Source organism: Neofelis nebulosa, chromosome 4 (assembly GCF_028018385.1).
Source record: "Neofelis nebulosa isolate mNeoNeb1 chromosome 4, mNeoNeb1.pri, whole genome shotgun sequence".
In the NCBI taxonomy this organism is placed as follows: domain Eukaryota; kingdom Metazoa; phylum Chordata; class Mammalia; order Carnivora; family Felidae; genus Neofelis; species Neofelis nebulosa.
The window spans coordinates 107,744,959-107,771,257 of NC_080785.1; the positions used below are offsets into that span (position 1 = coordinate 107,744,959).

Sequence of the window (26,299 nt, forward strand, 5' to 3'; positions counted from 1 at the left end):
CGGCCACCGGCTTCTATATAGCGGCCGGCGCGCCCGAATCTCCCAGACGCGAAAAGGACGGCGCAGCGCGGAGCACCGGCCACCGCCTACCCTGCTCCCGCAACCTCGAGCCGCGCGCTTTCGCCCGGTCCCCGCGCGCCCCGGCTGGCCGAGCAGCGTGCCCTCGCCGTGGGCGCCATGCAGCGGGCGCGCCCCGCGCTCTGGGCCGCGGCGCTGACCGCGCTGGCGCTACTCCGCGGGCCGCCGGCGGCTCGGGCCGGCGCGGGCGCGGCGGGCGCGGGCCCCGTGGTGCGCTGCGAGCCTTGCGACGCGCGCGCTCTGGCCCAGTGCGCGCCGCCGCCCGCCGCGTCCGCGTGCTCCGAGCTGGTGCGGGAGCCCGGCTGCGGCTGCTGCCTGACGTGCGCCCTGCGCGAGGGCCAGCCGTGCGGCGTCTACACCGAGCGCTGCGGCGCTGGCCTCCGCTGCCAGCCGCCGCCAGGCGAGCCGCGCCCGCTGCAGGCGCTGCTGGACGGCCGCGGGCTCTGCACCAACGCCAGCGCCGCCGGCCGCCTGCGCGCCTACCTGCTGCCCGCGCCGCCCGCGCCAGGTGAGCCTCCCGCGCCGGGTGCGCGGCCGCGGGGGACCCCCTGCTCTCCCCGCCCCGGGTGCTGTGTGTGCGCGGAGACCCCCGGCCCCGCGAGGCAGGACGCTCGCCCGAGGCCCGCCCCGCAGCCGGCCCTCCGCGCGCCACGTTCTCGGAGGGCAGAGCGCCTGCAAATTGCCGAGCGCTTTCGGCAAAACTGGGTCAAAGGTTCTGTGGCTGCGAGGGAGCGGAGCCGAGGGGGCGGTCACGGACCGACCCAGTGCCCGGGAGCATGTTCCCGCTCTTGGTGCGGGCGCAGCGCGGGACGTGGGCTGGGACGGTGCGGCCCACCTCCGGAACGCGGCTTCCGCGTCCCCCAAACCGGGAGCCAGCGTGCTTGTGCGAAGGATGCGGCGGGAGCCGGGGGAGCAGGGAGGTGGTCGGGGCTGGTTTGGACTGGGGATGGGTGGGCGGGCACGTTGTGGGAAATGGTGTCCGTCTCTAAGATGGCAACATTGGCACAGACCTACGGCTTGCGAAGCAACGACGTGTCTCGCGGTGTGCGGGAGACCGTAAGGTGGGAATCCGGTACTTGTATCTTTCGCGTTTGGGAACTTGACGTTCAGAAAGAGGTGACTCTCCAGGGTCCCGAGGCAGGGAGGAAAGTGAGTGCTGAACCCGGTTGCCACGCCCCGCATCGTCCCCCTTGGGCGCTGCCCCGGCCCCCCGTGCGTGGGTGGCCCCAGACCGAGGCCAGGTGCGGGTACTGCGGGGATGTGGACTCGGAGAATTTCAGTGATGGTGAGGGGGGTGGAGTCAGCCTCAGGACTGTTTGCACTTACTCCGAAGTGGAAGGGATGGGGTCCCGCTAGTGGGGGGGGCCCAAGCGGACAAAACCTAACGTTTGGCAGAGTGACTCCACGGGCTCGCCCGCGGTCAGGCGCGGGGCTCTGTGAGGGACATGAGTTGTTCCCTTGGAGAAGTGTAAGCGGAGTCCGCGGCTCTTCCTCCAAATCTCAGCAGGGTCGGCCACCCTCCCGGTTCTGTGAGCGAAGTTTCTGAGACCCTTTATGATTTCAGTTCTGCACACTTGCACGCAGGGGTGAGGCTCTGTCTCTGGAGGCAGGGCTGGCTCCGTTGATCCCGGAGACACGGACACCATTCCAGGATTGGTGGAAACCCAAAAGTCCGGTTGCCTAAAACGTGCACCGTTTTAGCCAGCGGACCTAAAATCGCTGGATGGGTCTGTCAGGGCAATGAGGTCATTTGCTGTGTGCACTTTATTTTCCTAATGTGCTTTCTGGGCAGACGGTGACTTCACGTTCCTCTGGACACGGCTGTGCTTGGTTAGGCTGCGGTGGGCGTTGGGATTACTACGTAGGAGCACCACAGTATTGGTTGACACGCTTCACTGTAAATCGACAAAAAAAATCTACGATTTGAGGAGACCCGTGGGGGGAGGGGAGTTTAAGTGGCAGCCAGAAGTTAAGACCGTCTGTTGCTTAAATTCCGAGGTTTTCTGTTCTTGCCGACGTCAGCACGCATGATAAAGAAAACCTGGGAGGTTTCAGAAACTACTCAGTTCTTGGAAAAGAAATGCAGATATGTTTATTTACATATTCTTAGCATCTCCTTTGTTGCCGGCAGTTCCCTGGAAAAGAAGGGGAAAAAAAGCCCTAAGGTTCAAGGAAATTGAAACCAAATTCTACCTGTTGAGTCTGTCCGGCTCCGCTGCCCCAGACGCCAGACCCATTGGGAGCTCGGCAGCTCCTCCCCTCACCCACTGGGGCTCGCTCTTCCCGGGTGAGGAAGTGGAGCCTAGGAGGAGAGAGTGTTCCCTGAGCCCCAGGGGAGTGCACCTGCCCTGGGCGCGTCCCACGGAGAGCACGGAATCTAGCTGTTCACTGGGTCCTCTGGCCAGCCTCAGGGAGGCCTGTGTTCCTGTCACCTAGAGCCGCAGGCCGTCACCACATGGGGCTGGCCCCTGGGCGGCAGGGCGCTGGGGACCCCAGGGGTGGTAGATTCTGGACCAGACAGCGGCCCAAGCACCCCCTCCCGGGAGGGAAACCCTAGCACTGCTTGCTGATGACCTACCAAAGGCTCCCCCATAGCCACCCCTGCCCCCACCATCCTGGAAAAGGACCCCAGACAGCGTCTGGCTCCGCATCCAAATCCCAGTGACACAGCGGATGGTCCAGCACGGGCACGGGCGTCAGGGCGCCGGTCGCAGAGGCAGCTAGGGAGGGGGTCCTTCTCAGGGACGGAGGGCTCCGGCCCGCGTGGGGTCTGTGCAGCTCCTCTGGGCGCCCCAGCCCCTGCATGGACAGTGACAGATGGGACCAGGGCACCAGTGGCACACCACCAAACATGCCCAGAGCCAGGGGACCTAGCCGACCTCTGAGGGGAGCTGGTTTTGCCTGGTGGCATGAGGCAGCGCTGGGATCAGAGGCCCTGGGGCTTGTCACCTGCAGATTGCTGCCCCCACCTGGCGCCTTGGACTCAGCGGGGCGTTGGGTGGGGACAGAAGCGCAGGTCCCCAGGCCCGGGAGGCTGCCCTGGGGTAGCCTGCGGGGTCGGAGGTGCACCCCCTGCTGGTGGACGGTATCAAGCCCTGCCAGCTGGGCTGGGAGAGGCCTGCGCTGCACCGACTTGTGCAGTCGGCACATTCCAGTGTCTTTATTTGTATTTTTGTAAGTTCACTTAACTTGAGAGAGAGAGGGAAAAAGGATGCCATGCAGGCTCCAGGCTGTCAGCATAGAGCCCGACATGGGACTTGAAGCCCCAGCCATGAGACTGTGACCTGAGCCACCTGGGCACCCCCAGATTCCATTTTAGAAAGCAGGCTTCCTGGGCCGCAGTGACTGCCCTCTGCTGCCAGTACCTGGAGTTTCAAGGTTCTTTGGAATCGCTGAATGACATCTCCACTTAGCTGTGGCTCGGTGGCCACGGTCAGGTTTTGAAAAGAGCGCTGACTGTGGGTGGCCGTCACATCTGCGTGTCCCTTGCACTTTTCAAGGAAACAGCAGCGAGTCGGAGGAGGAGCACAGTGCAGGGAGCATGCAGGGCCAGCCCTTCCCCAGCGCACACCGGCTGCCTGACACCAAGCTCCAGCCCCTGCACACCAAGATGGATGTCATCAAGAAGGGCCACGCCAAGGACAGCCAGCGCTACAAGCTGGACTACGAGTCCCAGAGCACCGACACCCAGAACTTCTCCTCCGAGTACAAGCGGGAGACGGAATATGTGAGCGCCCTCCTCTGTCTCCTCGGCCTCCTCCCTCCTCCCCCCTCCTTCCTCCCCCTCCTTCCTCTCCTGCTCCTCCTTCCTCCTTTCTCCTCCGCCTCCTCCCCCTCCTACTCCTCCTCCCCCTCCTCCCCCGCTGCTTTCCGTTCCTCCCCCTCCTCCCTCTGCCCCCTCCTCCCTCTGCCCCCTCCTCCCCCTCCCCCTCCTCCCCTCCTACTGCTCTTCCCCCTCCTCCCCCGCTGCTTTCCCTTCCTCCCTCCTCCTCCCTCTTCCCTCTCCTCCCTCCTCCTGTGTCCTCCCCCTCCTTTTCCCTCCCTCCTCTTCCTCCCTCCTCCCCCTCCCTCCTCCCTCTTCTCCTCCCCCCTCCTAGGGGGCAGTGGATGCCAGCCCCAGGCACTGGGTGACTCTTCCCTCCATGGGGAACTTCTGGGGGTCTAGGTGGATGACATGAGCAGGAGCGCCCCAGTGCCCTGCACAGAGATGGTCCGTGAGGCTGGCGGTATTTTGTGAGCCTGGTCTCTGACCTGTGGTGACTCTGTCCCCAGGCCTTGCTCAGGGGACCTCACGACAGGGAGCCACAGTCGGGGTCCTCGTGAGAATGGCACGGCAGGTCCCTCGGAGGGTGTGCGGGGCTGCATGAGGCCGCCAGCGCTCCCGAGTGACCCGTGGCTCTCCCCCCACCCAGGGGCCCTGCCGCCGGGAGGTGGAGGACACCCTGAACCGCCTCAAGTTCTTGGACACGCTCAGCCCCAGGGGCGTCCACATCCCCAACTGCGACAGGAAGGGCTTCTACAAGAAAAAGCAGGTGAGTGGCGTCCTCACGAGTATCCCATGCCTGATGCCCACGGGAGGCCGACGTGCCCTCCCCCCGCCCACGGGCAGTGTGCTGTCCCCATCCCCCCCCCCCCCCCCGGGCCCTTGGTTAAGTGTGACAGCACAGGGACACAGCTGCACTGTGTCAGGGGTGACATTGTGAATAACCATCATAGGGACGTGAGGTCACGGGCCAAACAGTGTCCCTGAGACACCCCCCCGGCCCATCCCGCCCAGTGGTCCTGACATGTGGGCAGCGTTGTTACTTGAAGCCACGATAAGTGCGTCTCTGTGGGTCTGGTACTGCATTACGGCCCCACCGGATCTGCAGGATTCGCGAGGCCGCCGCCAAAGTGCTTGTGGGGCCTCGATTTCTCTGTGGCCCTGGCTTCGGTCCCACGGCCCGTCTGCCCTGGCCACCATCTCACCTTCACGCTTGTTCCCGCTCACCGGCAGCACTTCTGCTCCCCGTTCGTCCCCATTGGTCACTTGCTCAGCAGACCCACACCAAGAACCCGGGTGGGCCTCTTGGCGTGTGGTCTGGGACACACGCACTCCGAGCTGCCGTGCGCCCTGGGACGCAGGTGCACTGGGGGATGTGTGCCCCAGTCCCCAGGTGTGCCTGCAGGTGTACCCGAGGCCCGAGGGACACAGAACTGCCCTGGCCCTGCCTCTCTGGAGGACTCACTCCTACACGCAAGCGCAGAGGGCCCTGAGAGAGCCTCCATGGGTCGGGACCCCGTGGTGGCGCCTGTGGGCTCACTGTGTCCCCTGCTCCCTCCCACAGTGCCGCCCATCCAAGGGCAGGAAGCGAGGCTTCTGCTGGTGCGTGGACAAGTACGGGCAGCCGCTGCCGGGCTTCGACGCCAGGGGGAAGGGTGATGTTCACTGCTACAGCATGGACAGCAAGTAGACACTGCTCACCACGTAAGCCTGGGGGCCTGGGCTCGGGGGCCCCAGCGTCTCGGGAGCAGGGGACAGACCCTTCCGCAGGGCGCAGCCCAGGGAACTGGGGTCTGAGGTCAGGGTGTCTCCGAGGCCCCTCCCCTCACTTGAAGGATCTTGGACGTGTTACGTTCACACACATGCAGGGAATTCCAAAAGTGAGCTTTTCCCGCCGGCTATGGGTGGTTTACCTTCCTGGCGGCTGTCTGATCCACAGGGACTTGCTCTAGGAACATGCTTCTGAGTCAGTGGCGTGGCTGTTCTTTTCTGTAAAACACGTCGGGGATATTCCGACAGCCTGTGATTGTAACACAAAAATGAGATTTTTAAACCCTGCCTTTCAAGAATGCCGTCCTGTTCGATACTATTTTCTCTCTTAATAAGCAAGAGGGCCGTTGGGGAAAACAGAGTGTTTGGTCTCCTCAAGAGAAATCGAAGTAAATAGAGGAAATTTCCCTGTCGAGTTACGTTTGTTTCCCTTCCAGTGGGAAAGAAAGAAGTCACGATTCTGGGGGACGGGGGACTCCACCAGCATGTCCCCACTGGCAGGTGCTCTTTGCTTTGCTGGGTGTGTGGGACAAGCCACCCCCCCCCCCGACGTGCCGGCTGCCTGGGTCTTGAACCCCGTTATCTCAGGGCAGGAATCGAGCCTTTTGACGTGGGGGAGTTATTTCAACCTGTTTCTCTGTTTTAGTTCACGTGGAGCTCAGAAACGCCTTATTTTGCACAAGAGACCACCAAGGACATGATCAGCTGGCTACAGCCCCAATTTATATTTCTTTTTGTGGTGAATTGATTTTTCTTATAACCAAAGTTTAGAAAGAGATGTTTGCAGCGCTAGGGTTCTTCTGGATGGTGGACTGGAGCCCCTTGCGCTCCCCGGGAGTCTGTGAGACGCAGTTTGGCCTTTCCTCTTGCTTCCTTTAAAAATTCGTGTAAGTCAAGCACAGCGCGGCCGGACCCCGCCTGTCCCCGGGGGCTGTCCCCACCTGTCCGCCGGCACGGCTGGCCCTCCGCTTCAAGACCGAGCAGTTGTTACCTCTGTAGAGTGCATGATCCGTCCCCACTCGGCCTCTGTTCTGCAAGAATGGGGACCCCACACCCTGCTGTCTGGACGTCCCGGCTCCGGTGACAGAGATCTTGCAAACCTGCAGGTGGCCTGTCCTGGGGAACTGGCAGAGAGCGCAGGTGGAGTCTCACGTGTAAAAAAAAAAAAGAGAGGAAAAAGTCCCAGAATGTTCTAGGGAACAACTCCAGAGACACGCGGGGGTAGGGGGGTGACTGGCCTTTGCTGCCGGCTGCAGGGGTGGGGGACCGGGGCAGCAGGACTCCCCTGGAATGAGAGCAAGGTTCTTTGATGACCGCAGAAAATAGCGTTTTCCGGTTCAGCAATTCCAGAAAGAGAGTTTTTTGTTTTTTTTGACAAGCTCTGTAAAGGCAAAGGATGTTTATTTTATTCTCTCGCCTTTGTCCTCCTTGGCACAATGTAAAAAGAGTAAAAACGGTTTTATTACCTACAAAGATGGATGGCTTGTCGGGGACGCTGGGGGCACACCCCCCACACTTGGCCTCGTCCCCCCTAAGTCACACATGGGCGCAGAGGAAGTATGTTCTCCACGAGCTGTTCCCCAGATACGCTAGAACCCGTGCGAGATCATCATAGACGAGACACTAGAGAAGAGTGGGAAACACAGCCTCCACCGGGAAGCGGAGCTCTGGCAGGCGAGCGGGGGTGGGGTGGGGGATGCCCCGGGTGGTCACACGGGTGGCTCACGGCCTCCTTGAGAACACAAAGGGGTCTCAAAACCTTCTGCCTACCTATTAGCTTTCCTTTATTTTTTTAATTAAGTTTTTGGAAAAAAAAACGTATTTTTGAAAAGTTTGTCTTGCATTGTATTTATAAATAGTAAATAAAGTTTTTACCATAAAGAACCCCCCCTGCCCTGTGTTAGTGACTGACCCTGGGCTTTGTGTCACTAGTGAGATAATGCAGAGTGGGGAAGATGTCCTGAGCACAGAGCAAGTGTCTGTTAACAAATGCCTTTGCCAGTCCGCCCCGGGAGGGGGGGGGGGGGTACCCGAGACGGGGGAAACCCCAGCGAGCCCCCCCCCCACAGGCCTCTGCTGGCCCCACAGTGGCATCAGACCACACCCGATGGGAACCTGCAGCCTAGGAGGCGGATCATGGCCCCGTTTCTGCCGAGGGCGTGCCCAGCAGATGGCCGATGCTCCTCACTGCATTTAGGTGGTGTTCCCTGCTGACCTGTCCCCGTTGGGTAGTGTTCACCACTGGGCGGGGGAACCCACCCTGGACCACCTCTCCCATGACCCTTTGAGCCCCTGCCTGGAGGGCAGTGGATGAGGCAGGAGGAGACGAGACCCCGAGATGCTGGCGGGCATCCCCCTCAGCAGCCCTGGCAGGAGCCGGCCAGTCCCAGTTCTGAGCAGGAGCCCCCGGGCACAGAAGGATGAACCACATGTCACAACTGGCTGTTTAGAGCCATTACTAACCCACTAAAGAAGCATCTAGGATAGGGCCTTGCTGCGCGGGCTGGCCTGGAGCTCTGGAGCTGTCACAGCACAAAGGAGCTCAGGGGTGGCCTGTGGGGTAGGGGGACAGGCCACGGGTGGGTGGGGGCTGTCCCTGCACAGTGCTGACCCCGAGGGGAAGGAGCTGGTGAGGACAGCAAGCCCGTGGGGACAGCAGGTTTCAGGGGGCCGTGGGGTGCACCAGTCTGGCAGGTGTGGGAATCGGGGACAGGAGCTCAGCAGGCCCCTGAGGCGCTGTGGGCTGCGTGTGACGCCCCCTCCGGGCCCCGGGCTGCCTTGTGGGGAGCGCAGCATCGTGTGTCCCCCTCAACCTCCATCCTGTGCCCACTCCCTGCCCCCACCCTCAGCTCCCCCCACACCCCAGCCACTGTCCCCCAAACACTCATAGAAATGAGCGTGCCTGGCCGTGTGCCGCACTGGGCCCGGGGACACAGCCGCCCCAGCACCCTCCGGGGTTGGAGCAGCACACCCACACATGGAAGAATGAGTCACGAATGAGGAGGGCATGGGAAGGGGGTTTCTGTGCTGCGGCAACTCGGCCAGAGACGCCCCTGTCCTGCTCCTGTGGCCGGACACCTGGAGCCCAGCGTTCCTTCCAGACTCGTGCCCACAGGTGAGCGCACAGAGCACACACACATACACACGTGCCCACAGAGCACACACAGGCACACGTGCACAGCTAGAGGGAAATAAAGCACAATGTCAGCCCTGGTTGCACAAATGTAGGCAGTGGCTTTGTTTTACTTGCACTTCATGCAATTTCAACAATTTCCGAGAGACACGAATGAATTCCTGTCCATGTGGAAAAGCCTGCCTCTCCTGGGAGTCGGGGCTGCTGTAGCTCAGCCCGACTCCCCCAGCCCTCAGCCCCAGCTCCCACGGCTCACCCCTCCCCCCCCCCACACAGAGTGGCACTCTCCCAACCCTGGCAGTCGCCTCTCCTGGCCCCCAATTCAACCAGGACTGTTTGTCTACACTGTGTGTTCTGGGACAGGGCCCGCGGGTGGTGAACAACATGTGTAAAACCACTGGTCCTGTCGAGAAAGACACCCGGCAAGACTGGTGCATGGGATGTGCCGCTGGTGGGGACCGAGCTCTGCAGAGACGCAGTGAGGGGTGTGGGAGCCCCATGGCCTCATTGGCCCGTCCTTTCCTTTTCTGTGTTTTACATGGAAGAGTCATGGGCCCAAAGGAAGGAGGCCAGGGGGCAGTCACCTGGTGCTGGGGCCACCAAGCCAGCAGCACAGGAGGGTGGGAGGTGGGGGGTGGGGGGTGCACAGGGCCCAGGTCGGAGGTAGGTGGGTGGCTGCAGAGGAAAGTGCTGGGCCGCTGTGCACAGGGAGGCCTCAGCCCAGCACTGCCGTCCAGACCCCTTCTGCCCCTGGGGGCCCAAGAGGTGCAGTCGGGGCATATTTTGAACACAGGGCCCCCTAGTTGCAGAATGGATGTGGGGGCTGAGAAGGACACAGACTGAGTTACCCAAGACAGCGCCCCAATTGAAGAAGCAAACGGGAGGAGGCAGATTTGGAGGGACACCAGGATCTCCATACAGTTAAGGTGGGGGACACCTGCAAGCAGGTCCCTCCGGGCAGCCATGGAGGGGTCCTAGGAGAATGTCAAGGTCACTGGACACTTGAGGAGTCCCCCCAGGGAGCCGGCAGCCTGAGGCTGTTTTAAACGGGGGGGTGTGGGGGGGGGTGCCCGGAGACACCTTGTGGAGCAGGAAGCAGCCACAGGAGAGGGGTCGCTGTCCCTCTGCCCCCACCACTGCCCCCACTGCTTGGGAACCCTCAGCCCCGCCTCACAGGTTCAGGAACACCTGGCAGAGCAGTGAAGCGTTACAAGCTCAGGGTGTCCCTTCCACTCGGGCAGGTGCCATCGGGGAGGTGACATCCGGAGTGTTTGCTCCCCAGGCTCCTCCCCCAGCCAGGCGTTACGAGTGATAACACCCAGAATGACGATCCCAGAGTCTCGGTCCACCAGGGCTTCAGGCGGGGACACAGACCCACGTGGCAGGGGTGCAGTGCCCTGGGCAGCGGGAGTTCACAGCTGCAAGACCTTTGAGCAGCACCATTATATCAACAGGTAACAAAAAAGCAGATGGTCTCCACTGGAAACAAAATTGCAGCTGTCAGTGGGAGCACAGGTTTGAAGAGCCAGGGAGGTATTAACTTACAACGAGAGACAGAGGAAAGACAAGGCACCGAAGGGCACTAGGGGCAGGCGCTGTCTAATAGTTGAAACAAAGAACAAATACACGGAACACAGAACAGAACGGCTATCTAGCGAAGATGTCCTTGAGGATACAGTTGAGGACCCGTCTTACACGGAAGCAGAAACAGGGACATAAAAGGAACAGGGGACACCAGTGGAGGCTGGAAGCAGGGACGTCGCGTCCAGACCACAGACATCCAACGTTTCTCAGTGTAAGAAAAAAACTGAAAGACTTGAGGTTGACAGGCTCCACGGAACGCACAGGGGCATAGAGCTTAAAAACACAGATGGAGAAATCAAGGTGAATCCTTAAGATATCAAAGCTCTGAGAGAGGGGCGGGGGGCAGGTCACAGACACAGAAACAAGTGTCGGGCGGACGCTACAGTCTGTCGTCACAACTCTGGACACAGGAGCGACAGCGAATCGCGTTTTATATCTGACACACCGCCATTAAGTGTGAGGACAGGAGAAATATTCCCGGGCACTGAGGCTCCGGAAGGCACACCTCCAAAGAAAAGCACTTCGAGAACATTTTGGAGGAAGACCTCGTGGGGGAAAGAAGGAATCCCGGCATTCGAGACACCCACCAAGTGATGGGGAGCAAATACCGTCGTTCCTTACCTTCCCGGTGGGCACCCCGGGCCTTAGATCCAGCAACAAAACTGAGCCATAAACACAGAAGAAGGCGGGGGGGGGGGGGGGGGGTGGAAATAAACCAAGAAGCCAGAAAAGGATTCAGCTGTGAGTCAGTGATTCTCAAGCAAGGGTGGCACTGCCCCATCCCCAGGGGTCATGACCGGAGGGCATACTGGTGTCTCACAGGGGGACCCTGGGATGTGCCTCCACTCCCACAACAGGACAGCCCTGCCCCCGGGAATTATCCCAGAAAAATGTCGCTAATGCCGAGATTGAGGGACTCCAGTTTAAACAGATGTTAACGGGGGCGCCTGGGTGGCTCAGTCGGTTGAGCGGCTGACTTTGGCTCAGGTCATGATCTCATGGTTCGTGAGTTCAAGCCCCGCATCGGGCTCTGTGCTGGCAGCTCAGAGCCTGGAGCCTGCTTCAAATTCTATGTCTCCCTCTCTCTCTGCTCCTCCCCAGCTCATGCTCTGTCTCTCTCTCCTTCAAAAATAAATAAAAACATTTAAAAAAATAAAATAATAATAAAATAAAAAATAAATAAACAGATGTTAACGTTTGCCAGTTAAACAAAGAGGCGGATTCGCCAGCTAAAAGTCAAGGTAGGTTTTACTACGACAGACAAGGCTAAGAGCTAACGGGTAGAAAAGTGAGTTCAGAAAAAGCTGTTCAAACAAAGTAGAGCGGCTGTCCCAACGGAACAAATAGATGTTAAACCAAAGACAGTTGTGTTGTAGGCAGGGAAGTCACCACAGGATGACACAGATAAATTAGCCAGGAGTCCTTACTCCGTTCTAAACACACAGGCACCTAAGGAGACGGCTTTCAACTGTTTTATTTGAAAATTAATATGATCACACGAATGTTTACCCTCTTTTCATTGATAGCTAACCAGAGAAAAGCTAGCAGGGATGTAGGAAATCTTGAAGCTCAAAACTAACCAGCTTACCCATCCAATTCACATGGGGAAATTACACACGGCACATCCTTCTCAAGGAACCTACAGAACAGTTAAAAGTCGATCGTGTATCAGGTGGTAAGAAAGCCTCAGGGGGTGCCTGGGTGGCTCAGTCAGTGGAATATATAACTCTTGATTTCAGGGTTGTGAGTTCAAGTTCCACATTGGATACAGAGATTACTTTTTAAAAATCTCAGGGCATCTGGGTGGCTCAGTCAGTTGAGCATCTGATTTCAGCTCAGGTCATGATCTCACAGTCTGTGGGTTCGAGCCCCATGATGGACTCTATGCTGATAGCTCAGAACCTGGAACCTGCTTCGGATTCTGTGTCTCCCCTCTCTCTCTGCCCCTCCCCTGCTCTCTCTTTGTCTCTCTCTGTCTCTCAAAAATAAATGAACATAAAAAGAAAAACTTTTTTGAAAACAAAATCTATAAATAGAGCAAATATAACTAATCACATGAATATGTTAAAGCCAAAAGAGAAATACTTTAACACAGACACTGTAAGAGCAGTTTACAGAACTCAACACAATAAAAACTGTGAATAAGTTAAGAGTATAAGAGGACTGCCATTACCCAATAATGTGTGACCATGGAAACACCAAACCCGCCAAGCACCGTCAGAGGTGGGGAGATGTTAGGAATAGTTTACCGCTTCCTTCACCAGCCCGAGAGAGGGTGGCTCGCACAGACAAAAACGTCGAGACATAACAATCGGAAGACATGGGATTTGCAGATGTTCTGATCCTTTACGTGGAAACCATAACAGAGTCTGCAGGCAAGTAAGTTACTGTGAGTAAGGAAGGTATTTACCAACGCAGCTGGATGTAAGTCTACACAACGGTGAATAGTCACAGAGGATTATCAATTTTTAACAACTTTTGAAAACCTGGAAATGACCTAATTCCCCTCGAGAGGAGCTTGGAAGAATAAACTGGGTGTATTTGCAGGGTCCCCCTCTTGCAGCCACATGCACGACACATCACTCTGTCGTGTGAGGTTCAGAAACCAAGTCTCTGAAAATCACATGCTGCATGGGAACATTTTTAGGATGGTAAAAAAAAAAAAAAATGGGGGTGGCCTGGGTGACTCAGTTGGTTGAGCGTCCAACTTTGGCTCAGGTCATGATCATGCAGTTCATGAGTTCGAGCCCCGTGTCAGGCTCACTCCTGTCAGCAGAGAGCCCGCTTCAGATCCTCTGTCCCCCTCTCTCTGCCCCTGCCCCACTTGCACACTCTCAGAAATAAGTAAACCTTAAAAAAAAAAAAATAACCAGAATCATCTAAAATGAAAAAATACTTGAATAAATAAGTACAGATGAGGTACAACTATATCCACAGTGAAGCCATGAGCAACGCGTTCCCTATAAATTATTGCCCGAATGGTGGTTTTCAAGTTGCAGGGTGAGACCACGGACCCCTTCTTGACAGCCAAACGCAGACCCGCAAGGGGGGTGTGCTATCACCTGGGGATTATGATCAGCCTTGAAGCTGATGAACACAGGTTCAAAGACAGCAGAGAGAGAAGCTGGGGCCGTGAGCACAGGTGACTCCAGATGCTCACCCCACATGTCTGCAGCCACCATGTGCCCAGCCATTCCCACCTGGCTTCCTGGCTCCTGTGCCTCCCCTGGAATCCAGCCTCTGCCCCCTGAGTCTTCTTCCTACAGCCCAACTCTGTCAGCTTTTTTTTTTTTAAGTTTATTTATTTATTTTTGTGATAGACACCTCGAGTGGGGGAGGGCCAGAGAGAGAGGGAGAGAGAAAATCCCAAACAGACTCCGTGCTGTCAGCACAGAGCCCGACTCGGGGCTCGAACTCACGAACCGTGAGATCATGACCTGAGCCAAGATCAAGAGTCAGACACTTAACCGACCGAGCCACCCGGGCCCCCAACAAAGTCTTTTTTTAACAGCTCTGTGGAGACAGACAACCCATAGCACACAATTCACCCATTTAAAGCACACCATTCGGTATCGACAGCAACACGTGGAGTCGTCCCCACTCATTCTAGAACACTGTCGTCACTTGATAAGAACCCCTGTGCCCTCTAGCTGTTATCCGCCAGCCCCCTCTTCCCAACCCTACAAGACCACAAGCTACTTGCAGTCTCTGCCGCTTTCCCCGTTGTGGATTTTCACATGAACGGGATCACGTAATGTGAGATGGTTTATGACGGGTCTCTTTGAGCATACTGTTTCCAGGTGCCTCCATGTTGTGGCGTGTTTCAATACTTCATTCCTTTCTGCGGCCAACGGATGCACCATATTGGGTTTGCGCATTCGGCTACTGACGAGCTTGGGTAGTTCCACCTTCGGGCCATTAGACATAAGGCATCTGAGAACACCCGGGCATAAGTGTTTGGCGGACACGCGTTTCACTTCTCTCGTGTATCTATCTACCTGGAAGGGAACTGCAGGGTCCTATGGGAATTCTATGTTTGATCATTGGAGGACCTGCCAGACTGGTTTCCAAAGTGGTTGCACCATTTTACATGACTACCCTCGAGGTGCACGACTTCTGCACATCCCCACCAGCACTCGTCGCCTGGTGTTTTGACCACAGCCAGCCTAACGGGTGCAAAGTGGTGTCTCACTGGGGTTTCGATTTGCGTTTCCCTGATGACTAATGATGTTGAACATCTTTTCATGGGCTAATTGGCTGTTTGCGTGTCTCCTTTGGAGAAAAGTCTATTGACGTATTTCACTCATTTTTTGAATTGGGTTGTCTTTACACTATGGAGTTGAGGGGGCACCTGGGGGGCTCAGTCAGTTAAGCATCCGACTCTTGATTTTGGCTCAGGTCATGATCTCACGGTTCATGGGTTTAAGCTCCGTGTTGGTCTCTGCACGGACAGCACGGTGCCTGCTTAGGATTCTCTCTCTCCTTCTCTCTTTGCCCCTCCACCACCTGATCTCTCTCAAAAATAAACATTTAAAAAAAATCTACCACTGAGTTGTCAGAGTTCCTTATATATTCTAGATACCAGTGTTATTAGATTTGTAATTTGCAATTATTTCCCCCCATTCTATGGGTTCTTCTTTTACTTTCTTGATGGTGGCCTTTGAAGCACAGGAATTTTAAATTTTGATAAAATTTGATTTATCTTTTTAGTTTTGTCACTTGTGTTTTTGGTGTTGTATCTAAGAGTCTTGTGTTAAGTCCAAAGTTATGAAGATTTACTGCTATGTTTTCTTCTAAGAATTTTATATTTTTAGCTCTTATGTTTAGGTCTTTATTGACTTTGAATTAATCTTCCATATAGTGTGAGGTAGGGGTCCAATGTCATTCTTTTACATGTGACTATCCAGTTTTCCCAACCACATTTATTGAAAAAACCTATTTTATCCTCATTAAATGGTCTTCCAACCCTCATTGAAAATCATCAGTGTTTGGGTTTGTCATTTCTATCGCATTGATCTATATGCCTGTCCTTACTCCAGTAACACTGATTACCATAGCTTTATAGTAAGTTTTGCAATCAAGAGGTAGAATCCTACAGCTTTGTTCTTTCTCAGGATCGTTTGGGCTTTTCTTGGCCCTTTGCGATTCCATGTAAACTTTAAAATCAGCTTGTCAGTTTCTACAGAGAAGTCAGCTAAGATTCCTGAAGGGATTGTGTTTAATCTGTAGGTTAGTTGAGGGTGTTTAATGCTGACAATGTCAAGCCTTCTATTCCATGAATATGGTATGTTTTCCATTTATTTAGATCTTTAATTTCTTTCAACGGTATTTTGTAGTTTTTATTTTGTGCTTCTTTTGTTAAATGCACCGCTAAGTATTTTATTTTTTTAACGCTAAAAAATGAGTGAGATTGTTTTCTAAATTTTATTTTGGGGTTGTTTGTTGCAAGCATACAGAAATACAATTGATTTTTGTATATTGATCTTGCATCCTGCAACCTTGCTAAACTCACTGAATAGTCTTTTAGTGGATTATCTAGAATTTTCTATATGTAAGATCATATCATCTTCGATAGAGGTAGTCCTATTTTGCCTTTATCTGAATACCTTTTATTTATCGTTCTTGCCAACTGATAAAACTTCTAGTAGAATGTTGAATTGAGGTGGCGGGAGCACACATCCTTACCTTGTTTCCTGTCTGTGGGGGAAGGCACACAGACTTTTCCCCATTAACTACACTGTCAGCTGCAGGATTTTCCTAGCTCCCTTTTGTCAGCTTGAGGAAGTTTTTTCTATGCTTTGTCTGTTGAGATTTATTTTGTTTGCTTTGGTTTTGTTTTACCGTGAAAGGGTATTGGGTATTATCAAATACTTTTCCTGAGTCTGTTGAGATGACCATGTGATCTTGGTTTTTTATTCTATTGATATGATTTATTACATTAATTGCTGTTAGGATGTTGGAATGACCTTGCATTCCTGAGATAAATCCCACTTAGTCAAAGTGCAGGATGATTTCAATCGTTAATATTTTCATATGTTGCCAGGTTTAGCTTACTAGTGTTTGGTTGCGGATTTTGTGTCCATTGTCTTTTAAGATAATACGAAATTGGATACTGAGTTCACAGGTCATTCCTGGGGGCTTGGCAGAGAGAGGATGGCACCCACGGGGCACAGGGTGGAGGGAGAGACCCAAATGGAAGAGCAGGAAAGGGGACTGACGGGAGGGGTCTGGGAGGCTCTGGGGGTAGGCCAGACTGCAGAGGGTGGGGGTTGAGATAGGGAGACTCTGCCTTTTCCCACAGCCAAGGGAGGGGGACTCCCAGGAGACAGGGTGGAGGCAGCCAAGAGGCCAGGTGGGACCCATGGGGGTGGGTGAGATATGGAAGGAAGAGTGTGCAGGGCAGAATCAGGAAAAGCAAGTGAGGAATAGTTGATGGAACAAGGGATCCAAGGAGCAGAAAAGCCCCACATGCTCAGGACCCAGCCATCCACACCGAAGGGGCCAGCAGGGTGCCCACCTGAGACAGTGAAGCCCAAAAGACCCTGCAGATGACAGGGACAGCACAAGACAGAGGCAGCAGGGGAGGAGGGGAAATGAAGGAAGTATTGGTGTCCCGCATGTAAGATGGGGGAGCCCTGGCCTGCTCACGGAGGCAGGGAAGGGGCAGATCATCAGAGGTCAGGCCCCAGGAGGTGAGTGGGGGAAGGGCAGACCTGCCAGCAGCAGACAGGGATCCTGAACCACCAAAGCTGTGTGAGGAGGGGTGAGTGACAGGGACTTCAGAAACAAAGGAGGTACATCCAACCAGTGTCTACGGCAGTTGCAGTGTCCCCGGGTGCAGTATTTGTCCCGACCAGGTCGGCCCGTGCAAGTGTGACTGACTGCGCAGACAATCTTAACTCTGAGTAACACCACCACGCGCAGCTCTGGTCACACGATCGGCACCGAACTCTCCTGGCAAACTGACGCTCGCTCAGATCTGTGGGTACAGACCGAGTCCTTTCTCGGCACGGCTCAACCACCCCCGTTAGGTCACCTGAAAACAATCACTGACACACGTTTCAGCTCTGCACTTTCCAGGCTGTATTTCCCCTGCTCTGTAGAGGCAGGAGCAGGGAGCTCGGAGGAGTTACAAGTATTTACACCCAGCGACGTGAACATGTCTCGTGATATACAAATCCACACGGCGGAGTGACCATGTAGAAGGATACATGTACATGGAATAAATACACAGCTTTAAATGTCAGCAACACGTGTGCTCATATACACATACACACACGGAGAGGGAAGTGTGTCGTTTCTAGAGTATAAATATGCTACATACTTAAATATTTCTGCGGGGCGGGGGACAGATGACAGCACAGCTGCTGGCAGCTCTATCTGCTAAAATACTGACTGCAGTTGGGGTCGCCTCTGACCTCCACGGACCCCGGGATCTTCTCCCTGCTCCATGGGTAGACACACCAGCAGAGCCCCGGCTCATCGTCCAGCGACGTCTCGCACTGCAGAGGCAGGACACGTGAGGTGCACGGTCAGGGGTGGCTCTGCGAAGCTGGGGGGGGAGGGGCTTCGCCAGCACCACAGCTGAGCACCTGGCCACGGGCACGCCAGCTCGCCATGGCCACGACCGTAACCGAGGGCTCACCCAACACCCTCCTGCCCAGCTCTCCCTGTAAAATGGAGACCGAGGCCGAGTGTGCAGTCGACGAGGACGTCACGCGTGTGCGGAAGGGTACGGTGTGTGCACGGCTGTCTGCTCTGTGGCCCCGACAGTGGGGTCGCTGAGCCCAGGAGTACATCCCGTGGGTGGCTGCCATCCCCTCGGACTCCCGGGCAAATTCCTCATCAGGAAAGCTCTGCCTCGTCCTCAGTTTCCCCTGGCTACACCCCCAGAGCCTGTGTTTCACTGAGTCCTAAAGAGCCCCTGAAAATGAAGTGTAGGCTTGGTTTTGATCTCATGGATTATGTGGCAAGCTGGAGGACGCTACTGTATTTAACGAAGTTTGTGGTTTCCCGTTGTGGGGAGAAAGGCAGGAAGCCATGTCCAAGGGGACACCCTCTCTCCTAAGTCCAGCTTCCTCCTGTGTTATAGATGAGACAGACCTGGAGCCTGAGGGGCCTGTCCCCCACCTGCTCAGGCTTGACCCAGAGCCCCTGGCCGAGCGCAGGGTCCCCCGCTGGCCGTGACCACTGAGCTGGTCTTCAGGCTCCCGGGATCTGGCCGCCCCTAGTCCCAAGGGGTGGCTCTTTACTTAATGTGGTCGGTTATAGGGCTTTACGGTGCATATTTGGGACTGGCACCCTCCCTGGCGAGGAAAGCGGGATTTTGCAGGGATGCCCCGGCAGGGACGGTCCCCACGAGGATAGCCCTTGGCAAGGCGCGCACCTGTCTGCTGTGATAGAATCCGTTCTTGCTGCAGTTGGGCAGATAGAATCTGTAAAGCTGTCCTGACGACTGCTGTTCCTCGTTCAGACGGCCCAGCACCTCGTGGAGATCCCGATGGCAGGGCCCCTGGAAGATCAAGAAAGTGGACTGACAGGAGGGGTCTGGGAGGCTCTGGGGGTGGGCCAGAGCTGCCCCCCAACCCGTCGGAGGAGGGGGCTGGCGTCTCTCTGAGCTGTCAAGATGAAGGATGAGGTGCCCTCCCTGAACGCAGGCCACACAGCTGCAGGGAGACAGAAGCTCCCCCACCCTTGCGGCCTCTCCCCTACCCCTCTGCCCTGTGGGGGCTCCACAGCTCTTCCCACAGCACAGCGTTCTGGATTATGAACACCTTTCCTCTATTTCGTTATTTCACAGAAGCCAGATCAAACGAGGATTAAGCCGTCCGCCTGGCACTTGGAGATAAGACGGCACTTTTCTTCACACTCCATCACTTCCAGATGAGACCCTGAAGTGTCAGGGAAATGGGTCAGAACCTCTGCTTTTCTGGGTGTGCCTGGTAGCCAGAGCAATGTTCTCGCTCTTTTCCACAAACCAGCTCTTCGCACCAACTCTGGTTCTTGGTCGCCCTCCCGTGGCAGAATTGGAAATGGCCGTCGAATCGGATGGGACCAGGCAGTTTGAGTTTAGCGGGGACAGAGTTTCCGCGTGGGAAGATACACGTTCTCGAGGGGGACGGCGGCAGAACCACACTTTAATGTGGCCAGAGTCATAAATTTTATGTTATGCGCATCTGACCACCATTTTTAAACGTGGACGGGGCATAAAGTCCTGTGCTGAGCTCCAGGGCCCGGGGCCAGACACCGCAGCCAAAGCCACCTGGCAGGCTTCTCTGCTCAAAGTCTTTGCAGGAAAAGCCAGACAAAGCTACTGTGGGCAGCGTCTACCCACCTTGGGAAGGAAAGCGCTGATTCCTGGGGCCCCACGGAGCCCACCTGCCCTACTGGACACCCACCCGGGCCTCACCTTCCACATGTCGACCTGAGTCCCGCTGTTCATGTAATTACTGATGGCGTTCCAGAGAATGTGCATGTCGTCGTCAGAAGGGGCCATCAGGTGGAAATTCTCCAGGAGCTCCTCCTGGGTCATGTCTGCACTCTCGGAGGACGACATCACATCTGAAAATTCAGCACCCGGACCCGTGAGCGCTCCCCGAGCACCTTGCCTGCTCCCTCGAGTGTATCCAGGTGGGGACCCCAAGGGTGATCGAACTTTTTTTTTTTTTACATTTATTCATTTTTGAGACACAGAGAGACAGAGCACAACCAGGGGAGGGGTAGAGAGAGAGAGAGGGAGACAGAATCCAAAGCAGGCTCCAGGCTCCCAGCCATCAGCACAGAGCCCAACACAGGGCTCAAACCCACAGACCAGGAGATCATGACCTGAGCCGAAGTCGGACGCTTAACAGACTGAGCCCCCCAGGTGCCCCTTGCCCACTTCCTCTTTAAAGATGCATCAGACAGTTTCCAGGAAATGTGACGACCCAACAGCAATTCTGTGCTTTGGGGGTCTGGCAAGGGCCTCCTGGGTTTTTGCTCCTAAAGCAGCTGGTGGGGGAAGCCACTGGCTTTCCTGCAGGGCCCCTGAGGACCCAACTCCTTTGAGGACCATTGAGGTGACTCCATTTTACTGATTCTGAAGTTGGAGAACCAGCAGAAAAACGGGGTCCCTCCTCGGAAGGGTCACGCACCCTAGTGAATTCCTACCAGAGTACGGGACTATGGGAGTCCTCGGAGAGTCACAGAGGACGTGCGTCTGCCTGCCTGCCGATGGGGAGGTGGGGACAGGGGGTAGAGGAAGGGGTGTTTCCTCTGCTTCCCACTACAAATAAATCGCTGCTAAATTCAGGAAAGGTCTGATTGTCCTTGGAGGCGACATACACATCAAACACTGTTTTTCTATGGTGGTGAACGTAGCGAGGTTTACAGCCTGCGTTCACATTATGTTCTGTAAACACTGGGAAAGCACAGTCTGCACAGGAGTCCCTTACAAAGGACATTCCGAACCCTCCCCGGGGGTCCGGCAGGAGGGATCCCCATGCCAGGCCTCCCCAGAGGCTCCAGGCCCTGGAAAGGAGGGCCGGCCACCCTCCCCCCAGCTCTCCCACGGGGCTGTGGGGGCCCTCCGCCTCTCCTCCCCTTTCCTGGGCACCTCCCGCAGGACCGCGGTGGTGGGGCTCGTCTGGGTGACGGAAGATCCTCTCCCCTTCGAGCTCTGGCCTCGGGCCGCTTTGCTCCCGACCAGCCACTCCTTCGGTGGAGCCCCTGCCCCTGTCCACCCTCCCTAATCTGTCTTGTGGGAGGACGGGGGGGGGGGGGGGACCCCGCAGGGGCGTCTGTCATACCTGTGTCACCACCGGTGGGCACGCAGGTGCCCTGGCCGCGGATGAGGGCTTGCAGGGGCCGCTGCTCCCCTGGCAGTGCCCGGCAGCTGAGCCCGCTGGCACAGCGCGCACTGGCCACGCCACAGGCGGTGCCCTCGGGCAGCGTGCACAAGGAGCAGCAGCCGCAGTTGGCGGGCCGGGCGCTCTCGGTGCAGGAGTCAGGCACGGGCGGGCAGAGCGCCAGCTTCTCAGGCGAGCAGGGCGCACACTGCCAAGGCTGGGGGGCCCCGGCGGTCGCGCTGAGCCGGGTGGCCAGCAGGAGCAGAAGCGGCCAGGCGCAGGCAGCGGGGGCCCCAGGCATCATCGGGCAGCTGTGGCGGACGGACAGACGCTGGCGCTGGCTGTGGGCGGTGGGGGCGCAGTGGCCGGTGCTCGTGCTCGGTGCTCCCTGGGAGCCGCGTGCACCTTATGAAGGGTGCGAGATGGCCCCGCCTCAGCCGGTGGTTAATGATTGCCAGCACTGTGTGCTTAGGGCTGGCGTTCAAAATAAGTTTGGAAAAAAAAGTTTGTTTTGCTCGTGCGCCCAAGGCCCTGCGCAAACCGTGGGTGGAGAGAGGGTTACCGGTCCAGGTTTCCAGCCGTGTTTGTCCTGTTGTTACTGTTCTGACCTGGAGAAAAGTGCAATTGTAACCAGGAGCCCACGGCCAGCGCTTGCTTTGTTCATGGGCATCCCCCTGCCCGCCAAGCAGCGTGGTCGTCCGCAGACCCGAGGGGAGCAGAAGTCAGGAGCTGTGCGAGGCCAGCCCATCTGCCAGTTTTCAAACGGGGAAACCAAGGCCCAGGGAGAGGGAGGGAGGAGCCCTGGGCAGTTTTTAGGACGAAGCCCGTAACTACTTCTCCGTCTGCAGGAAGGCCTCCAGTCCCATGGCCTGCACTCATCACAGCCTTTCCCCTGAGGGAGGTTGGGAGGGAAGGGACATTCCCCCAGGGCTGGTGCCACCCTCCTCCCCAGGGTCACCTCAGCCCCCAGAGACCGCTCACTGGTTTCCAGAAGGGACCAGGACTCAGAGCCTGCGAAGAAACAGGGCCAGGGCTGCAGAAAGGAGCCCAGACCCCGGGCTTCCTGACTTTCCCACGCAGACCAAATTTTTATCCAGCCTTGATTAACGAGTCTTTTTCTTTAGTGAAAACTGCCATTTCTTGGCTATCCTCTGAGGTTGCAAGGAAAAAACGTCATTGTACCTTTAAAGGCAGTGAGAAGTGGGCCCGCCCGTCCCCAGGACCAGCAGGTGGACGCCAGGTCCCCGGAAATTAGGCGGCTGTTAACAACAAGGGGGCGGCTCGACATTCACACATAGAGAAATTCCCAAGACCAGTGAAGTTTTATACGTTAAGAATAATTTCCCTGGGACAGTACAGAATATGCAATGTCTGTATAAAAAAGGCAATATGAATAGAGACATGTCTCTGTGACTCTAAATTCACGGAAAGGGGGGAAGAACAGATAAGACACCGGGATCAGTGCCTGCCTTGGTGGGGACGGGTGAGAGATCAGGTCCCTGAGGGACTGGCCTCCCCTGTGCACACTCTTACCCTTCTGGATTTACGTTACTAGTGAATATGACACCATTTCACACAGTCAGACACTTGCATATCCTTTGCATCATCAACCTCAAGAGTAACCAAATCACAGTTAACCTACCGGCTCCCCCTGCAGCTACTGGGCCGGGCCTGGGGCCTGGCGTAAGCACCCTCGTCTTTGCTCTGCTGTATCCCTGGCCACGGCTCCAGCTACAATCAAAACAAGGTCGGCGGAAATCACCAAAGTTACAAGTTCAAGGTCGTGTTTGTCATTATTTTTACAGAGCAAAGTTCAGCGTCTGGGTGAGGAGCCGACCGATGCTTTCGACTACCTGAATGCTAGTTTTCATGTGGTTTCCTCAATGATTCCATTCCCTCAAGAAGAACTTGTGCTCTGAATTTTCTCTGACTTGCCCCCCTCAGAATCTGTGGGGTCCACCTGAGATGGTCCCTTAAAGACGTATGTGAAAGTGAGGGCAGTCTGATACACATTCAGGGCCCGCCTACTGTGTGTGGGCCAGTGCCAGCCCTGGACAGTGCACCCTGTTGTGCACTTGCCCGGTGAGTCCCCCACCCCCACCCCTGGTCTCGCTCGTCCAACACGTAGTGGAAGTTCCTCTCTGTGTAGGTTGATTTCCCAAATGTCAATTGCCACTCCTTGCCTCAGAGGAGTAGTAAGAAACCAAACGGCCACCAAACCCAGAGAGAATCTCTCCTCTTCTCTGGCCACAACAACACAAGTGGGGCAGGTCCTCCTGGAGGCCTCAGGGGCCACCTGTCTGTCTGTCCTGTGGGTGGCTGCTCTTGTCAGGGGTCTGAGCCTGTCTGTGAATCCCAGGTCCTCCTGCCCCCCATGGGCGTCACGGCTCTGCCCGGCCTTCCACGCCCCCAAGTCCATGCCACCATGACTTCTGTGACTCCCAGTCAGAGGCCACTTTGCCCAGTCACCCCTACTGGAGAGAGGGGGTGCAGGGTGGGCCAATAGGGAGCCCCTATCATGTTATGCACGTCTTACGCCCTCGAGGCCTTATCTGCCTCCCCTAATCCCTAATCCCTCCAGCAGCCACCTCTCCCAGCACCTCCCAGCACCTATCTTGAGTGTCCATCTAGCAACCTGTCCTTCCCCCAGCAGAGAACACGAAGAGGGGGGGCCGTCCTCGCAGTCCGCGCAGGCACGGGGCCAGGCGCGGAGGACGGGCTAGCCGATCACCACATGCAGCCTGGCAGGAGGGATGCCTCGTGAGGGCTGATGACAGGCTGGTCCTTGACATGACTGCTTTCCTGGAGAGTCCAGAGCGGGGCGGCCAAGAGCAGGAGAGAGGGCACCGAGCCATGCATGGGCACTTCCCACAGAAGGTGCCAGCCCAGGCAGGTCTCGGAGGAGAAGCAGGGCCTCCCCAACAGTAGAGTAGGTGAGACAGGGACCAGAAAGAGGGCCGTGTGCTCAGGAAAGGACCCAGGGGTCTCCTGCCCAGAAGCTAGAAAGACAGCAGGTGGAACAGGAGACAAAGGCCCTAAATATTGTGCGACAGGCTCAGGTCCTGTTGTTAAGGCCCAGAGCCACCAGGGGAGGGTCTAGGCAGGGCCAGGGGTGCTGGTCAGAAGATAGCTCCAGAAAGATCCAGGGCAGCAGGCCCGGAGACCAGAGACCAGCACTGAGACCCTCCTTCTCATGTCCCTTTAGGCTGGGTGCCCTGCCCCTCTGACCAGTGACTACTGGACCCAGGAGCCACGGAGCCAGGAGAGCAGGGGCAGGGGGAGTGGGGATCAGGGTTTCCTATAGACCCACTGTATGCAACTGGAGCCAAGCCATGCTCACCAGCATTGCCAGAGGACCCTCCCTGGGATCTCACCATCTGGGGTGAAGCCCACTGTGGCCCCATCACAGCCTGTGGGCATCCAACGTCAGGGAGGGTCACAAATTCCACATTCAGCGGTAATCGGGGTGTATCTGCAGGGGCAGAGTGGAAAGGCAGCCTGGGGGTACACACGGGAAGCATTCTGTGCCGAACACGTTACATCCACCAGGCAAGAAAGAACTTCAGCCTCGTGGAGTCCCAGCCACAGGGGGATGCCATGGCACCTCCCGGGAGACAGTCTCCACCTGCACAGGGCAGGAAACCGCTGCTCCAGGTTGAGAAAAGCAGAGCGGGTGGCCAGCGCCCCCAGGCAGACGGGACGTGAAGGGCCTGGGCTGCACGCATGGTCTTCGCCAGTCCCTTCTGGGCGCTGCCAGCCTATCGGCCTCTAGCCGCGGGAGCTGTGGGAACAGGTGTCAGCTGCTGCGTCCGGGACTCGGGGCACAGCCTATGGGCAGGTCAGGGAAGCTCCAGGCCTCCCAGCAGGACTGTCTGCGCTGGCACCTAGGATTTCCACATCCTGGCCCACTGTGCTACCTTCCTGGGCCTCGGTCTCCCCACCTGTGAGGGGGCACTGTGAGCCCTGAAAAAAGGGGCGGGGGCCCCCACCCTGAGCTGCAGCGTGGGACCCCACAGGGGTGGGGGCATCACCAGATGATGAAACCACACAGACTCTTCCGTCACCCAGGTCGGCCTCCACACCGCATGCCATTTACTCACCAGCAGCCGGAAAATTGGGCAATCCGAGCTCACAAAAACAATGCGGGGTCAAGGGCACAGTGAAACTCCCAACAGGCGGGACCGCGTCATCCAGAGGCCCCTCGCAGGGAAGTTGTTTTTAACCTGCGGGGGGAAGAAAACAAAAAGATGTTCCCGACCAACACCGGGGATGATGTAAATCCGTGCAAGCCCCCCGGCGATGCCCTGTCCCCCGAGTGTGAAGGCACCGTCCTGACACGGAGGCACACCCACTCCCCGCTAATCAAGGTGGGGATGTAGCCTTGCTCCTGTCACATCCACATAGCCCAGATCCTGGACACAGGCTCCCACTGGCACACCCGAGGCCAGTGCCCCAGGGGCCCCGGGAAAGGACAGGGCTTTCCTGGGCGATGGAGGGCACCCAACCCGCGTGCACAACCCGTGGGCCATCGGGGTACCAAGTGCAGGTACGTGCGCGGTGCCCAAACATTCCTTCCCGTGACCTGCTCCTGAACGTGCGACCCAAGTGTCAGGGCCTGGAGCAGCCTCACAGCACCCCGGGCCTGGGTGGAGACACACATTCCCAGCCCCTGGGACATTGACTTGGGGGACCCCGAGCTCCAGCTTGAGCCTCGGGCTTAGGAACCCCCTCCGCTCTCGCTGCAAGCGGCCTGCGAGAACCCGAGGGTGCCGCTGGAGAGGGGGTGACGAACAGGGGTGCAGCAGGCAGGTGGGTGGGCTGCGCAGCACGGCGCAGGAGCTGACAGACCCCCAGCTCGTCCCGGGGCCGCCCGCCCCCTCCCCACCGCAGGCGGACTCCCAGGGGGCACTAGTGCCCTTCACTGCCCCGCGTGAACCTGGGGCCCTGAGCGGCCGTCCGCAGGAAGTGTTCGGGGAGCATTGGCGGTGATGTCCTGCATCTCTGGATCAGAAGTGTCCGCGACTCTGCGAGGAGAGAACGCTGCACAGACCGGCCCGGGGCCTCCTGGGGGGGGTGGGGGGGGGGGAGGGGGCGGGGTCCCCGCTCTGAGCCCTGGCCTGGGGCTGCGCTCTGCACCCAGTCACC

The 26,299-nt window shown here is 57.0% G+C and overlaps 2 protein-coding genes across 2 annotated transcripts; one reads left to right on the forward strand and one right to left on the reverse strand.

The window, feature by feature from the left end:
* Positions 1–59: 59 nt before the first annotated feature.
* IGFBP3 (insulin like growth factor binding protein 3) lies at positions 60–7,495 on the forward strand. The gene is made up of 5 exons (XM_058725627.1): positions 60–586; positions 3,579–3,805; positions 4,491–4,610; positions 5,406–5,545; positions 6,258–7,495. The coding sequence occupies exons 1-4, from the start codon at positions 178–180 to the stop codon at positions 5,529–5,531; spliced, it is 882 nt and encodes a 293-aa protein (XP_058581610.1). The 5' UTR covers positions 60–177; the 3' UTR covers positions 5,532–5,545; positions 6,258–7,495.
* Positions 7,496–17,394: 9,899 nt separating this feature from the next.
* On the reverse strand, positions 17,395–21,556 carry IGFBP1 (insulin like growth factor binding protein 1). Its single transcript, XM_058725628.1, has 4 exons — positions 21,116–21,556; positions 19,738–19,889; positions 18,715–18,840; positions 17,395–17,830 (listed from the first exon to the last, which is right to left on the reverse strand). Exons 1-4 carry the CDS (start codon positions 21,456–21,458, stop codon positions 17,705–17,707), a joined length of 747 nt encoding a protein of 248 aa, XP_058581611.1. The 5' UTR covers positions 21,459–21,556; the 3' UTR covers positions 17,395–17,704.
* Between the last annotated feature and the right edge of the window lie 4,743 nt (positions 21,557–26,299).